Here is a 17,527-nt window from a genome sequence, read left to right as displayed (position 1 = left end):
AATCAACTACGCTGAATAAAATGGTTATCTCAAAATTTTGATTGGATGTATATCGGGAAATGGTGGGCGTGGAAGGCGTGTTAGTTGCCTTCCAATCGCTTTCGACTATTAAAAAGGGCACAAGCCACTCCAATTTTCAATTGAATGAGCCCTTTTCGAAGTTTCTACGACAACTTCTTCGATACGAAGTGCCCTGCTCTAAAGGGAAAAAAAAAATGCCCGCAGGGCATAACTTAAAACCCTTGCCCCGGGGGTGGTGGGGGAGTGTCCTTCTCAAAAACATATTTTCTATCTGGGAATCAACTACGCAGAACAAAATGGCTATCTCAAAATTTTGATTGGATGTGTTCGAGGGAATGATGGCTGAGGGGGGGGGGGGGGCTAGTTGCCCACAAATCACTTTCGACTATTAAAAAGGGCACTAGCCACTCCAATTTCCAAACGAATTAGCCCTTTTCGAAGTTTCTACGACAACTCCTTCGATACAAAGCGCCCGAGTATGGAGAAAAAAAAAAATAATACTTTGTGCCCACATCGTTCTTTACTTAGGCAGCACTATCGCGCTGCCTATGATAAAATCGTGTTACAGAGTTTAGGCGCCTGAAGGCAGGACCATGATCCTGGTTAGCTAAGTATGATCTAACACAGGGATTCTCCAACTTTTTTTCTCATTGACTCTTTTCAAAAATTTTCTGCGGTTAACCCTCTTGGCTAAGTTTCTACCATATTTGAAACTAAAAAATAAAAATAAAAAAATAATACTTTGTGCCCACATCGCTCTTTACTTAGGCAGCACTATCGCGCTGCCTATGATAAAATTGTGTTTCAGAGTTTAGGCACCTGAAGGCAGGACCATGATCCTGGTTAGCTAAGTATGATCTAACACAGGGATTCCCCAACCTTTTTTCTCATTGACTCTTTTCAAAATTTTTCTGGTAGCGGTTGACCCTCTTGGCTAAGTTTCTACCATATTTGAAACTAAAAAATAATAAAAAAAATAATACATTGTGCCCACATCGTTCTTTACTTAGGCAGCGCTTTCGCGCTGCCTATGATAAAATCGGGTTGCAGAGTTTAGGCGCCTGAAGGCAGGACCATGATCCTGGTTAGCTAAGTATGATCTAACACAGGGATTCCCCAACCTTTTTTCTCATTGACTCTTTTCAAAATTTTTCTGGTAGCGGTTGACCCTCTTGGCTAAGTTTCTACCATATTTGAAACTAAAAAATAATAAAAAAAATAATACATTGTGCCCACATCGTTCTTTACTTAGGCAGCGCTTTCGCGCTGCCTATGATAAAATCGGGTTGCACAGTTTAGGTGCCTGAAGGCAGGACCATGATCCTGGTTAGCTAAGTATAATCTAACACAGGGATTCCCCAACCTTTTTTCTCATTGACTCTTTTCAAAATTTTTCTGGTTGCGGTTGACCCTCTTGGCTAATTTTCTACCATATTTCCGAAGCTAAAAAAAAAAAAAAAAAAAAAAAAAATTATTGACTGGGATATGAATGGATGTCTGAAGTGACTTTACTTTTTCAATATCTGCAAAAAAGTAAAGTTGGCTTCCATTCAACATTAGATTCCATTCACGTTTACTTTTTCAAAATTTACTCATAGCCAAAGCAACCAATAAATTTTCACTCATCTTATTTAGAAATCACTAATTTTCACTGATCCCCATTCGGAGTGGTAAAAATAAAAAGAAAAATAATATATTTTCTTGTATTGCATTTGTTTTTAAATTTAATTGTTACTCTACCAATTACTATTGTTTCATATTACACTGTAATTTAAGAACAGTCGTATTATAATTCAAATTGAACATCAACAACATAACGTAACGTAACTTATACATGACAATAACAGAATACTCATAATTTTAGTGGATTCAGTTTAGTTAGGAAAAACCACAAACCTCCTTGTTCTGTGATATTCAATCTGCTTCATTTTTTTTTTTTGTTAAATGGTTTGTGACGAAACAAAATTTTTTCGACAATTTTTGTGACGAGGAAACGCTATGAAAAACTTTATCGAAATCCTAGTCCAGGATATTTTTGGGGTATTTTTTCCAGCAGCCAAAATATCTAATACGAAGTTTGCATCCAGGATTATTTTTTTTTTGGGGGGGGGAGGGGGTTACCAAAGAATTTTTTTCCGGGAGGGGGGGATACAAAAAACTTAAAAAACGCGTCAAAAATTTGTTTATATTAGCTTTTGTTACGTTTTTACGAGCCGGACAAACATTTCAAGGGGGGTCACCCCCCCCCCCCCGATACGGCCTTGTTTGATACCCTCACTTAAATTCCATATGCAGCTCCTGATTAGTGCTAGGCTCGAATACCTCCTCTTGTAGTATTAAATTCTCCACTTTTGTTCCATTAAATAGATTTATGATGCATAGCAGTGTTTCCATCGTCAGGAGATCTGTTAATCTGATTTTGAATTTATCATGCAGGGTAATTAAATGTTGAACACATGTCTGAATATCCTCATCAAGTAGATTTTACTTCTGACAGGTTTGAAAAATGGGAAAATTAACACCAACTAATATTCTGCTTCATAAATTACAATAAGAAAAGCTGAATTTTATACCATTTGTTTGGTTGTTTATTTTTTCATGAGGCAGCCCCCTTGTAATTATAATTTAACCTAATACCGTTCATTCTTTCTGAACATATCCGTCAAACCCGCGATACCTGCTTTGAAATTGATCAGAATTTTCTGTTAAATCTGGATCTTTACTTTCCAGAAACTCTAAAATTCATTAAAAATTTGGTCAAATCTTTTTAAACAAGTTCCTTTTGAAAACCACCTTACTTCAGTATGCAGGGGTAATCGTTGGAAGTCTTCATTATTTTCATCGTACAACTGTGTAAATAATGGCTTATTCAACGCATTGCTTCTTATTTTGTTGATTGCATTAGTCGCAAATTGATCCGATTGGTGCTATTCATCACTCAAATCTTTCACAAATAGGTGTTGTCGGTGGGATGACACAGTGAATTGCGGTTATCTTTTTTCCGTAACAATCGTTGAGCTTCTTAAGATACTATCTGCCTGCATTGATATGTGAAGTCACTATCCTTTTAGTTTTTCAATATCTAAACCAGATAAATTTTAATGGACCCCGTTTACGAATAGCAAACCCCTATTTTTCTTTTCTGCCGACGTATACCCCCGTCGAGTCTCATGTGGAAACGTGGAGGTCCACCTGAACCACTTCGGGAATTTTTTTGAAATTCACCAGAGCCGTATTCTTGAAACGATATACCAACCCTGAAAAATTGGCTATGTATCTACATAGATCATGCTTCTTCCCTCCCAAACTACCAACATTTTATATACATAGCTAAAAGTTGGCTATGTATTTACACAAATCATGCTTCTTCCCTCCCAAACTACCAATATTTCAGCACAACAGAGAAGCAAACTTGGCTAAAAATTGGCTATGTATATATATAGATCATGCTTCTTCCCTCCCAGACCATCAATAGTTAATACATAGCCAATAATTGGCTATGTATTTACATAGATCAAGCTTCTTCCCTCCCAAACTACCAACATTTTATACATAGCTAAAAGATGGCTATGTATTTACAAAAATAATGCTTCTTCCTTCCCAGACTACCAATATTTCAGCACAACAGAGAAGCAAACTTGGCTATGTATATACATAGATCATGCTTCTTCCCTCCCAGACTATCAATATTTCATACATAGCCAAAAATGGGCTATGTATTTACATAGATCATGTTTCTTCCCTCCCAAACTACCAACATTTTATACATAGCTAAAAGTTGGCTATGTATTCACACAAATCATGCTTCTTCCCTGCCAGACTACCCATATTTCAGCACAGCCGAACCTAACCTAACCTACAGATCATGCTTCTTCCCTCCCATACTATCAATATTTCATACATAGTCAAAAATTGGCTATGTATTTACATAGATCATGTTTCTTCCCTCCCAAACTACCAACATTTTATACCTAGCTAAAAGTTGGCTATGTATTTACACATATCATGCTTCTTCCCTCCCAAACTACCAACATTTTATGCATAGCCAAAAGTTGGCTATGTATTTACACAAATCATGCTTCTTCCCTCCCAGACTACCAATACTTCAGCACAGCAGAGAAGCAAACTTGGCTAAAAATTGGCGAGGTATATACATATATCATGCTTTTTCCCTCCCAGACTATCAATATTTCATACATAGCCAAAAATTGGCTATGTATTTACATAGATCATGCTTCTTTCCTCCCAAACTACCAACATTTTATACATAGCTAAAAGTTGGCTATGTATTTACACAAATCATGCTTCTTCCCTCCCAGACTACCAATATTTCAGCTCAACATAGAAGCAAACTTGGCTAAAAATTGGCTATGTGTATACATAGATCATGCTTCTTCCCTCCCAGACTATCAATATTTCATACATAGCCAAAAATTGGCTATGTATTTGCATAGATCAAGCTTCTTCCCTCCCAAACTACCAACATTTTATACATAGCTAAAAGTTGGCTATGTATTTACAAAAATCATGCTTCTTCCTTCCCAGACTACCAATATTTCAGAACAACAGAGAAGCAAACTTGGCTAAAAATTGGCTATGTCCAATCCCCCCAAAGGAGGAGGGCTATGTCCCTCCCAAATTTCAGTATTGTATCAGATCTCAAGATGAAAACATCTTTCTAGGTTGATATATTAAATTTGAAGTCCGGTATGTTCTTGAATTAATTCAGTGACCGGAGTTAATTAAGATATCATTTAAAGGATTAAGTTAGGAATAAATAAATAACAGTGGACTTTTGGTAAACTTGACCTAGATTCTTCATATTCCGTGAGGACATAAACTGGATTGAACTTTGAATCTAATTGGATTGCGCAACAAGTGAAACTGAGTGCAGTAAGAGATTAAGAAATATTATTGATTTTGAGCATTCAAAGAGTGTAGACGTAAAGTGATTTAATAAGACATTAACGTGACCCTAATTGGTGAGCAGGAGAGGGGCAGATCCTCCCGTCAATCAGAATCAATACTTTCCCCTTTAACAATGCCTAAATATTATTGTCCTGAATGTAGAAACCCAGCAACCAGTGGGACAGTTCAGTGCACTAAATGCAGCCAATGGTGGCACCCCAAATGTGCAAAGATTACTCTTGGTTTAAGAGAGAAGTTAAAGAAATGGCTTTGCTTAAACTGTGATTTTCCCACTTCCCCTTTGATTACAAGTGATGAAAAACTTTCTGGCAAAGTTACGCCAAAAGCAAGCCCTAGATCTGTTGCAAAAAACACGCCTATAGTTACTCCCAGGTCCTCCAATCCCCAAGCAAAGACAATAACTAGGCCCAGCATAAAACAGAAAACTCCCTATGTCGATTGTGGAGAATATAATACGAGAAATTTCAGCGGTAAGAAATAAATGCTCTACCCTTGAGAATGAACTTTCAGCCCGTGATTCTGTTATCGATAAGCTTGACAATGAAGTCAGGTCTGTTTCTGAAAAGCTTGCGATTTGTATGCAATAATGCCGTAAGCTAGACATTTTAGTCGACGAAAAAAAAAACAACAATCGATTCTCTGAAGATGCAGATAAATCAGTTTCAAAACCGGTTTCCGCTGGATCAAATCCCAAGCGTCCATGAACTTGGTACCCAGCCAGCCGCCCAAAACAACCAACGTGAAATGAATGCTGTAAGTGTGACGTCAGTTACATCGGATACGCCCCTTCCAAGTGCGGTGAATAATAATACTGACATAGCCGCAAGTGATGAGAATAATGTGATTCCGATTGACAAGTTACAGGAAGAGGACTTACATATCATTTTCGAGAAAATAATCAAGCCACCATGTAAAAGAGAGTGTTGGTTCTTTCGGAATGGTTTTTGCAAGAGAGGAGCTAGTTGCAAATTTGCTCAGGAAAATAAAGTGACCCTGATAAACAAAAATACAGTTCGACCTTGCCCTGAACAGCCCAAGTCAAAAGGGGTGTGTAAATTTTTCGAAGAAGGAGCATGTAAATTTGGTATTCACTGCCGGTTCCTAAATCCATGTTATAGTTTCCTCGCCAAGTCATGTAGTAGTATTGAATGTGTCCTTGATCATATAAAGATGTGCCCTCGTTTTAGATGCTTAGATGAAAATTGTAGACTAGCGCATTTTAACCGTACTGACCCAAGCTCATCAAAAAATGCCCCCCTTCGACGACGCAAACAGCAGAAAATTCAAAACAAACCCTCCTGGGGTCTAGAAAAGAGGGGACACTCTTGGGTTCAAACGCAGGTCCACCTTCCTGGGGAATCCAGCAACCATTTTCAGTACACCACCCCTCCTATGACACATCTCTGAAGCCGCTTAGGCCCCCTCCCGCCGCCGCCCCCCCCTATCTCATTTCATCAACAGCCCATCAACAACCAGCCCTGACCGTATTCTATTCCCCCTCCCCTTTACCCCAGTCCCTGCAGAAGGAAAAAATTGTTGGTGAATTCAGTTTAAATAATCCTGTTGCTGCCCCAGTCGCGATAGGGGGCAAGAGATTCCAAAATAAACCTTTTTCCCGGGAGTTTCACGACAAACGTTACGTATTTCCTTCTTTCCTTTACAGCAACAACGAAAGTTTAAATCTAGAGAAATTTACTGAACTTCAGACTACGGCTCAAATGCTTGGCTCTTCCGTTATCTGTGTTTCCGAGGTCCACCGGCAAGATATTAATTTATTGAGGGTTCCTAACTTTTGTTCTTTTATTAAACTTAGGCCTGATGACCATCCTCTTGGGAAAAAAGGAGGAGGAATTATGACACTCGTGCACGAATATTTTAAACCTCAGCTTTTAAATATACCTTTTCTTGAAAATAATGATGAAATTTTCAAACAGTTCGTGGTAACGAACATGTAAGTAAGGAGCCCGGCTCAATGGTAACCGAAACTCTAGGAAAGAGGATTTTGATACCAATAGATACATCAAAAGAATCAGATTTTAATGCTGATTTCAAATATATAAGTTTCATCAAGTTTAGTCCTACCAATCAAAAGTTACGCGCCTGAGAAAATTTGGCTGATTTTCGAAAAAAGGGGGAAAGACCCCCTAAAAGCTATAGAACCTTAATGAAAATCACACCATAATATTCAGCGCATCAGAGAACCCTACTGCGGAGGTTTCAAGCTCCTATCAACAAAAATGTGGAGTTTTGCATTTCTTGCCAGAAGAAAGATCACGGATGCGTGTTTATTTGTTTGTTTTTTTTTCCGAGGGGTGATTGTATCGACCCAGTGGTCCTAGAATATCATGGGAGGGCTCATTCGAACGGAAATTAAAAGTTCTAGTGTCCTTTTTAAGTCATCAAAAAAAAGGAAGACGACTAGACCCCCTCCGACGCTCATTATTTCCCAAAGTCACTCGATCAAAATTTTGACATAGCCATTTTGTTCAGCATGGTCGAAAATATGATAACTATGTCTTTTAGGATGACTTAATCCCCTGAAGTCCCCGGGGGGAGGGCTGAAAGTTATGAAATTTACCCAATGTTAACATATAGTATTGGTTATTGGGAAGTATACAGACGTTTTCAGAGTGGATTTTTTCTGGTAATGGGGGGGAGGGAGTGGGTCGGGGGTTATGTGGGAGGATCTTACCATGAAGGAATTTTTCATGAGAGAAGGGACATTGCTATGAAGGGGGCGCCGGATTTCCCAGCATTATTTAAATAAAGATCAGAAATTACATTTAAAAAAAAAACAAGTTTTTTAACTGAAAGTAAGGAGCAACATCAAAACTTAAAACGACAGGAAACATTACGTATAAGATAAGGTTCATCCCCTGGTCAATACCTCGCTCTTTAAGCCAAAGATTATTTAGTACTTTCATAAGAGCTATTTATTCTAATTAACAATTTGTGATTAAGGGGTCATTTTTAAAGAATTGGAACAAAATTCGAACTTTAGCTTAAAGAACAAGGTATTGACTAGGGGGCGAACCCTCTAATATACGTATTAAAATTATAAGAATATAGAGGTTCGTTACATAAGTTAATTTGCAAGTTACGTATATTTATTACTAATAAAAACGTTCGTAAATAAAATTAAACAGGTTTCGAGAAAGCCATTTAACCAAATAAAAGTAAAATTAATATTCAAATTTTTTTTTAATTATTCATGTACGGTGAGCCAAAATCAAAACCTGCATTATTTAAAAAATGTTCAAAAATTAAATAAAAAAAACAAGTTTTTTTTAACTGAAAGTAAGGAACGACGTTAAAACTTAAAACGAACAGAAATTATTCCGTATATGAAAGGGGCTGTCCCCTCCTCAACGCCTCGCTCTTTACGCTAAAGTTTGACTTTCTCACAACTCTATTTTTTTTAAACAATGAAAAACTTTAGCGTAAAGAGCGAGGCGTTGAGGAGGGGACAGCCCCTTTCATATGCGGAATAATTTCTGTTCGTTTTAAGTTTTAACGTCGTTCCTTACTTTCAGTTAAAAAAAACTTGTTTTTTTATTTTTTGGGTCAAAGCCCAACCTAAGCGACTCCCTAGGCCGCTCTCTGCTGTAGCAGTGTTCGTTTTCTATTATTCACCTGGTCAGCCAGCTGCAGCAAGAAAAGATTTTTGGGAGAAGCTGCAGGAATCGACAGATTACGTTCAGAGAACTCACCCATATTTTGGAGTAGTAATGCTAGGAGATGCTAACGAACTCGATAGCAAATCGCAGGCCAGGTCACTTAACCTTAAAACTCTAGTCGATTTCCCAACAACTAAGGGAAATACTTCTCTGGATGTAATCCTGACAAATCTTTCGGAATATTACCTGAATCCAAGTAAACTAGCACCACTTGGTGGAAGTTATCGTTATATGTTACAGTGGAACCCCTTGGAAAAAGTAAAAATTAAATATTCAGTAACCGAAGTTACTTCAAGGCCGATCACTGACCATGGTCTGTTGCAATTCGGTGACTGGATAACGGGAGAAAACTGGGTCGCGGTCTCTTGAGCTAAAGACTTGGATTCCCAAGTAGAAGAATTCCATAAGGTAAATTCAAAATTTCTCGAGTGCTTTCCCGAACGTAAGACTAAATTCTGTTCTATTGATAAACCATACGTAAATTTAAAAATAAAGCAACTGATAAAACATAAATTGCACCTATTACAAAAAGGTCAAGTGAACCAAGCAAAACAGTTGGCAAACCAAATAAAATGGAAAATCAAAAAGGGACAAGCAAATTACTATGAAAATGAAGTTGACCATCTTTTGGAGTCCAAGCCGTCGCAGTTTTTCAGTAAAGTAAAAAGTCTGACTGTCAAAAGTTCTCAACCAGTTGACTTCAACCAGTAGATCAACCAGTTGGATCCTCCAGTAAGTTTAACTACTCCTTCAGATGATAATTTAATTGCTGATATTTCATCGGCAATTATAATCCGTAAACTCTCTTCGTTAAAAAGAACTTCCGTTGGCCCTTTTGACATTCCAGTTGCTCTCATTAAAGCATTTGCTAAAGAATTATCATTTCCCCTTCAGATAAGTTTCAATAATATAACAAAAACAGGATATTTTAAAAAGAAATGGAAGAAAGGGTTTATTACTCCCATTCCAAAGAAAGGAGCAGCTAATGATTTCTCTGGTGTCCGGTGGATCACAGTTACGTCAGTTTTTAGCAGAACATACGAAAGCTTTGTTGCCGCATGGCTGAAAAAATATCTTTTGAAAGTAACTGATCGAAAGCAATTTGGTAACATCCCTAAGTGTCCAACAGTTCATTACCTCGAATATTTAATTTATTTTATTTTAAAACACCTGGATGAACCTGGAAAATGGATAAATTTAATTGCAATTGATTTCAGAAAAGCATTTGACATTTTTGATCACAAAATCCTTTTAGAAAAAATGGCGGAAAAAATATACCCAGCTTTATTATTAAAATCATTAAGAGCTTCTTAACAAATAGAGAGAAAAGTATGAAGTATAAAGACCAATTTTCCACTTCTCTGCCAGTTTTTTTGTGGAATTCCACAAGGAACTGTGATCGGGCCGCTGGGCTTCCTCCTCATGATAAATGAAATTGCTGCTGAGCTGGAGGACAGATGGAAATACGTTGACGACTTGTTAACGGAAATCGTATCTAAGGATTCGAAGAGCAATGCTGCTGGTTTCATCGACCTCAGAGGCGGCTGAACTAAACATGGTCGTGAATAAAGACAAATGCTCGGTCACGACATTTTCTTTTCTTCAGAATACTCAACCGTCTTTCGAACCTCCTATCGCTTCCGAGCTAATAAGCCATAAAATAACTTTTATTGGTGTGGTGATTTCTTCTGACCTCTCATGGCGGGAGAATACAAAGACAATTGTAAAAAAAAAGCTAACGGCGCAATCCAAATGCTAAAAACACTGAAAAAATTTCGATTTCTTAAGGACAAGCTGAAACTAATATTTCACACTTTCATCCGCCCCTTAGTTGAATATGCTTGTCCGGTTTGGCACTTTGCCCTTACCCAGGATAAAATTGATAAAATAGAACGAGTTCAGAAAATATCACTGCGAATCATTTATGGCGGATCCCCTCTGGAGTACTCCTTTTACCTCGAGAAATTTAAATTTGAATCCCTTTCTTCCTACTGAGGGCAATTACGCAAAAGATTTGACTACTTCCTCCTTCAACATCCCCTCTGCTGATCATTCCTTCCCCCACCTTTTGTCCCTATAAGATCCCGTCCCCCCAGGGAAGTGGCTGAGAAGGTTCCGAAACTAAAACCAGTCCACTGTAACACCATGCGCTACAGTAAAAGCTTTGTGCCAAGCTTTGTAAAATATTACAATGATCTCTAGTGTTTTTATTGTTTGGTTTATTTTTTCCTGACGAAGTTTTATCAGATAATTTTATTCTCAATCTCAAGGGTTTTTATCCTTTAGTTTATTTATCCTGACGAAGTTTTATCAGACAACTTTATTTTGCTAATTATGAATAAGAGACATCATATTTGGGCTTTGCCCACGAGAGCTGTCTTGTTTTTGAATTAAATGAATTTGAAATTTGAATCAAACTACCAACATTTTATATTTGGCTAAAAGTTGGCTATGTATTTATACAAATCATGCTTCTTCCCTCCCAGACTACCAATATTTCAGCACAACAGAGAAGCAAACTTGGATAAAAATTGGCTATGTGTATACATTGATCATGCTTCTTTCCTCCCAGACTATCAATATTTCATACATAGCCAAAAATTGGCTATGTATTTACATAGATCATGCTTCTTCCCTCCCAAACTACCAACATTTTATATATAGCTAAAAGTTGGCTATGTATTTACACAAATCATGCTTCTTCACTCCCAGACTACCAATATTTCAGCACAACAGAGAAGCAAACTTGGCTATGTATATACACAGATCATGCTTCTTCCCTCCCAGACTATCAATATTTCATACATAGCCAAAAATTGGCTATGTATTTACATAGATCATGCTTCTTCCCTCCCAGACTACCAATATTTCAGCACAGCAGAGAAGCAAACTTGGCTAAAAATAGGCTATGTATATACATAGATCATACTTCTTCCCTCCCAGACTATCAATATTTCATGCATAGTCAAAAATTGACTATTTATTTACATAGATTATCCTTCTTCCCTCCCAGACTAACAATATTTCAGCACAGCAGAGAAGCAAACTTGGCTAAAAATTGGCTATGTATTTCCATAGATCATGCTTCTTCCCTCCTAAACTACCAACATTTTATACATAGCCAAAAGTTGGCTATGCATTTACGCAAATCATGCTTCTTCCCTCCCGGACTACCAATATTTCAGCACAGCAGAGAAGCAAACTTGGCTAAAAATTGGCGAGGTATATACATAGATTATGCTTTTTCCCTCCCAGACAATCAATATTACATACATAGGCAAAAATTGGCTATATATTTACATAGATCAAGCTTCTTCCCTCCCAAACTACCAACATTTTATACCTAGCTAAAAGTTGGCTATGTATTTACACAAATCATGCTTCTTCCCTCCAAGACTACCAATATTTCAGCACAGCAGAGAAGCAAACTTGGCTAAAAATTGGCTATGTATATACATAGATCATGCTTCTTCCCTCCCAGACTATAAATATTTCATTCATAGTCAAAAATTGGCTATGTATTTACACAGATCATGCTTCTTCTCTCCCAAAATACAACATTTTATGCATAGCTAAAAGTTGGCTATGTATTTATAAAAATCATGCTTCTTCCTTCCCAGACTACCAATATTTCAGCACAACAGAGAAGCAAACTTGGCTAAAAATTGGCGAGGAATATACATAGATCATGCTTCTTCCCTCCCAGACTATCAATATTTCATACATAGCCAAAAATTGGCTAAGTATTTACATAGATCAAGCTTCTTCCCTCCCAAACTACTAACATTTTATATATAGATAAAAGTTGGCTATATATTTACAAAAATCATGCTTCTTCCTTCCCAGACTACCAATATTTCAGCACAACAGAGAAGCAAACTTGGCAAAACATTGGCTATGAATATACATAGATCATGCTTCTTCCCTCCCAGACTATCAATATTTCATACATAGCCCAAAATTAGCTATGTATTTACATAGATCATGCTTCTTCCCTCACAAACTACGAACATTTTATGCCTAGCTAAAAGTTGGCTATGTATTGACAAAAATCATGCTTCTTCCCTCCCAGACTACCAATATTTCAGCACGGCAGAGAAGCAAACTTGGCTAAAAATTGGCTATGTATTTACATAGATCATGCTTCTTCCCTCCCAAACTACCAACATTTTATACATAGCCAAAAGTTGGCTATATATTTACACAAATCATGCTTCTTCGCTCCCAGACTACCAATATTTCAGCACAGCAGAGAAGCAAACTTGGCTAAAAATTGGCGAGGTATATACATAGATCATGCTTTTTCCCTCCCAGACAATCAATATTTCATACATAGCCTAAAATTGGCTATGTATTTACATAGATCGTGCTTATTCCCTACCAAAATACCAACATTTTATACATAGCTAAAAGTTGGCTATGTATTTACAAAAATCATGCTTCTTCCTTCCCAGACTACCAATATTTCAGCACAACAGAGAAGCAAACTTGGCAAACAAAATTGGCTATGTATATACATAGATCATGCTTCTTCCCTCCCAGACTATCAATATTTCATACATAGCCCAAAACTGGCTATGTATTTACATAGATCATGCTTCTTCCCTCACAAACTACCAACATTTTATACCTAGCTAAAAGTTGGCTATGTATTGACACAAATCATGCTTCTTCCCTCCCAGACTACCTATATTTCATCACAAAAGAGAAGCAAACTTGGCTAAAAATTGGCGAGGTATATACGTAGATAAAGCTTCTTCCCTCCCAGACTATCAATATTTCATACATAGCCAAAAAGTGGCTATGTATTTACATAGATCATGCTTCTTCCCTCCCAAACTATCAACATATCATACATAGCCAAAAGTTGGCTATGTATTTACACAAATCATGCTTCTTCCTTCCCAGACTACCAATATTTCAGCACAGCAGAGAAGCAAACTTGGCTAAAAATTGGCGAGGTATACACATAGATCATGCTTTTTCCCTCCCAGACAATCAATATTTCATACATAGCCAAAAATTGGCTAGGTATTTACATAGATCAAGCTTCTTCCCTCCCAAGCTACCAACATTTTATACATAGCTAAAAGTTGGCTATGTATTTACACAAATCATGCTTCTTCCCTCCCAGACTACCAATATTTCAGCACAACAGAGAAGCAAACTTGGCTAAAAATTGGCTATGTATATACATAGATCATGCTTCCCTCCCAGACTATCAATATTTCATACATAGCCAAAAATTGGCTATGTATTTACATAGATCAAGCTACTTCCCTCCCAAACTACCAACATTTTATACATAGCCAAAAGTTGGCTATGTATTTACACAAATCATGCTTTTTCCCTCCCAGACTACCAATATTTCAGCACAGCAGAGAAGCAAATTTGGCTAAAAATTGGCGAGGCATATACATAGATCATGCTTTTTCCCTCCCAGATTATCAATATTTCATACATAGCCAAAAATTGGCTATGTATTTACATAGATGAAGCTTCTTCTTCCCTCCCAAACTACCAACATTTTATACATAGCTAAAAGTTGGCTATGTATTTACACAAATCATTCTTCTTCCCTCCCAGACTACCAATATTTCAGCACAACAGAGAAGCAAACTTGGCTAAAAATTGGCTATGTATATACATAGATCATGCTTCCCTCCCAGACTATCAATATTTCATACATAGCCAAAAATTGGCTATGTATTTCCACAAATCATGCTTCTTCCCTCCCAGACTACCAATATTTCAGTAGATCAGAGAAGCAATCTTTGAAGCAATGAACGAGAGGGGTACAACCTTCGCAATTCTCAGAACAAATGACACAAAACAATGTTTGTGCTAAGTAACATCACTAAAAGTATGTCGAAAATAAGCTGTATATTAAAGGAGGTACAGTTTTAGGCACACTTACGACATTTTCTTAATTCCTCATGAAGTTTGGTCCATCTTCTATTCAGCTTGGCATGCTTGGAAAACTCATCTACCATATAGGTGGTTTTAAGCTCCTCAAAAATTGTTTTCAACTCTTCAATTAGACGTTTTTCAGTCTCGTGGTCAGTATAATATAACTTTGCAATCTAGAAAAAAAAAGGACAACAAATTCCCTGAGATCAATTCTTTAAACTGAATAATATATTCTAGAAAAGGGAATAAATTTAGAAATATCAGGAATTACAACAATAGTATGTGCCAGTCTTTATTGACGAAATAATCTGGCATTAGTTGCGTTTTTTGTAGACACGCCAATTTGTAATTGATATCATTTTTAGACATTTTAGTGTTAATAGAAACGTTAATTATGATGTTACAGGCGTCTGGCTTTAAAAATTACTGGAACTTCAGACGCCTACCTTCAGGATGCCTACAAAATAGCTAAAAATAGTAAAGCCTCAGGGCGTATGTTCTGGTTTTCATAAGAGCCACTGATTACTTATCATTTCCAGCTTAAAACTTATAGTTTCAATTACTTTTGAGCACTTAATAGTTCTTATTGAAGTTTAAAACACAACTATCTCTACTACAACAACTTATAACTCACCGCAGCACCAAGCCGACTGAGGCTATCACAGCCACGCACGCTCCTCCTCCATCCTCATCTATTCAAAGCATCCCTCTTTATAACCTCCCAGGAAGTTCTAATTTCCCTTGAATATAATTTTAAAAAGAACACTACAATACACGCTACAAGCGAACCACTTTATTCTGAACTTCAACAAATGTATTTTTAGAAATAAATTTAACTTCAATACTGAGCTTCACAGCTCAGCAGCCAGAAACCTTTCTATCAGTAGCCACCAGCCATACAGCCTATCTTTCTTTTTCTCAATCAGAAAGTATATAAATAGCTGTAGAGCTTTGTTGATTGATTGTAAATATGAATACTATATGGGAAAAAGAGAGATTGTCTCATTAATAGTGAAAAGAAAGCCAATATAAAAGAAATAAATGATCTGTAAGGAATATTTGATGATACAGACTCATACATTTCTTTTATTAAAACAAAAGTAAAGATTTTTTCTCTCTTTTGGCAAAGTCTACTTAATTATATTTCAAGAAATTTTTTTATACAACTTGAAAAATTGCATGTAGAAGGAACCCTAACTAAATTTAACCAAGGTTAAATACTCAAAAACTTTCGGACCTATCCCTCAAGCCGTTTCCAAGATATTGTAGACCTACTTGAAAATGCCAAAAAGTTGGGGGGGGGCCCACCCCTTCCCAAAGCAACGCTACCTATAAATAATGTGTTCGAGCCACTGAGTAAAACAGTTTCGGAAGAAGACGGATGTTGAAACGTAGCTTATTTGTCACAAAAGAAGCACACGATAGCTCTACTCGGCATTCGATGTGAGCTATTAGTTAACGTGTTTAACACGTATGTGCTTTATTGAGGAACCAAAAGGAAGACTAAGGTAAGTAATGTGATCAACTGGCTTGATCCTGCTTCCCGGGAAGAAATATCTACCGGTGGTGCATGTTTCCGGTTGAAGAATACAACTTCCGACTTTTCAGCATATTTAGACTCTACAACATTGACTTTGGCTGGCTAGTTATATCTCCTTTCGTGAGTAACATGGCCTACTTTCGTCCAGTCATATTGATTGAAAATCCTTACAATTTTCCGTTTCACAATCAGCTGCAGCATGCCTATATTTCTACTAAAATGTTACAAGTGAGATGAGTGTCAGGGGGGAGGGTACAACCCCACTCCAGTTCTTGAATCATGCTTTTTTTTTTACTCAAAACGTTGGAATGGGAGGGGAGGTGATTGCAGGTTTCACAGGCCATCTTTTTGTCTCTTGATTATATTTGCAACGAGTCTGGTCTTAGCCACTTGTGTTGAGGTGAACACTTCGGATTGGCTGATGCAAAATCAAGATGATGCTTATACAGGTTTTTAGTGTAATTCCCAGAGATTGAAAATACATCAACAGGTTATAAAACAGTCAATAATAAGATTCCAAAAGAGAATATATTCTGCTCTGCAATAAAAATTGTCTATGCTATTATAGGCACTATACTCTTCTGTTTCCCACATATAACATTGAGCCTTCATGTAATTCATGGAAAATAAGTACCTACTTTCTTAACCACAAATGATGTAAAATTCATAACAATGAAAAGTCCCAGAACAACAAGCATGAGCACAGCCATCTTCCTCCAGTTGGTAACTCCCTGCAAAAATTCCAGTAAATAATGCAACGTAAATTTAGAGTAGAATAACTGATTTTACACTATCTAAGAGTCTCTCTGCCCCTCTATATAGATTATTCCGTATATGAAAGGGGCTTTCCCCTCCTCAACGCCTCGCTCTTTACGATAAAGTTTGACTCGGTCTCAAAACTTTAATTTTTAAAACAATAAAAACTTTAGCGTAAAGAGCGAGGCGTTGAGGAGGGGAAAGCCCCTTTCATATACGGAATAATTTCTGTTCGTTTTAAGTTCTAATGTCGCTCCTTACTTTCAGTTAAAAAAAACTTGTTTTTTTTATTTAATTTTTTAACGTTTTTGAATAAATGCAGGTTTTGATCTTGGCTCACAGTATATGAATAATTAAAACAAAATTTTCATATTAATTTACTTTTATTTGGTTAAATGGCTTTCTAGAAACTTGTTTCATTTTATTAAGGAACGTTTTTATTAGTAATAAATACACGTAACTTACGAATTAACTTACGTAACGAACTTCTACATTCATATATTTTTAATGCGCATATAAGGGGGTTCGCCCCCTAGTCAATACCTTGCTCTTTAAGCGAAAGTTCGAATTTTGTTCCAATTCTTTAAAAATGACCGCTTAATCACAAAGGCCGTTGATTAGAATAAATAGCTCTTATGAAAGTACTAAAAAATCTCTGGCTTAAAGAGTGAGGTATTGACCAGGGGGTAAACCC

General features: G+C 36.9%; 1 protein-coding gene across 1 annotated transcript in view; it reads right to left on the bottom strand.

Annotated features, from left to right (window-relative positions):
* Positions 1–16,804, bottom strand: part of LOC148954846 (guided entry of tail-anchored proteins factor 1-like) — a 31,443-nt gene extending 14,639 nt beyond the window's left edge. Inside the window, exons 1-2 of the mRNA XM_089098900.1 lie at positions 16,716–16,804; positions 14,545–14,710 (exon numbers count right to left, since the gene is read on the bottom strand). Of these exons, the coding sequence (XP_088955026.1) occupies positions 14,545–14,710; positions 16,716–16,787 (238 nt within the window). The 5' untranslated portion in view covers positions 16,788–16,804. The remainder of the gene's footprint in view (positions 1–14,544; positions 14,711–16,715) is intronic.
* Positions 16,805–17,527: the final 723 nt, after the last annotated feature.

The sequence above is a fragment of the Artemia sp. Qi Xiang Cuo genome, chromosome 2, assembly GCF_049724085.1.
Source record: "Artemia sp. Qi Xiang Cuo chromosome 2, ASM4972408v1, whole genome shotgun sequence".
NCBI classification, from domain to species: Eukaryota; Metazoa; Arthropoda; class Branchiopoda; order Anostraca; family Artemiidae; genus Artemia; species Artemia sp. Qi Xiang Cuo.
This window is presented reverse-complemented; position numbering and strand designations above follow the sequence as displayed.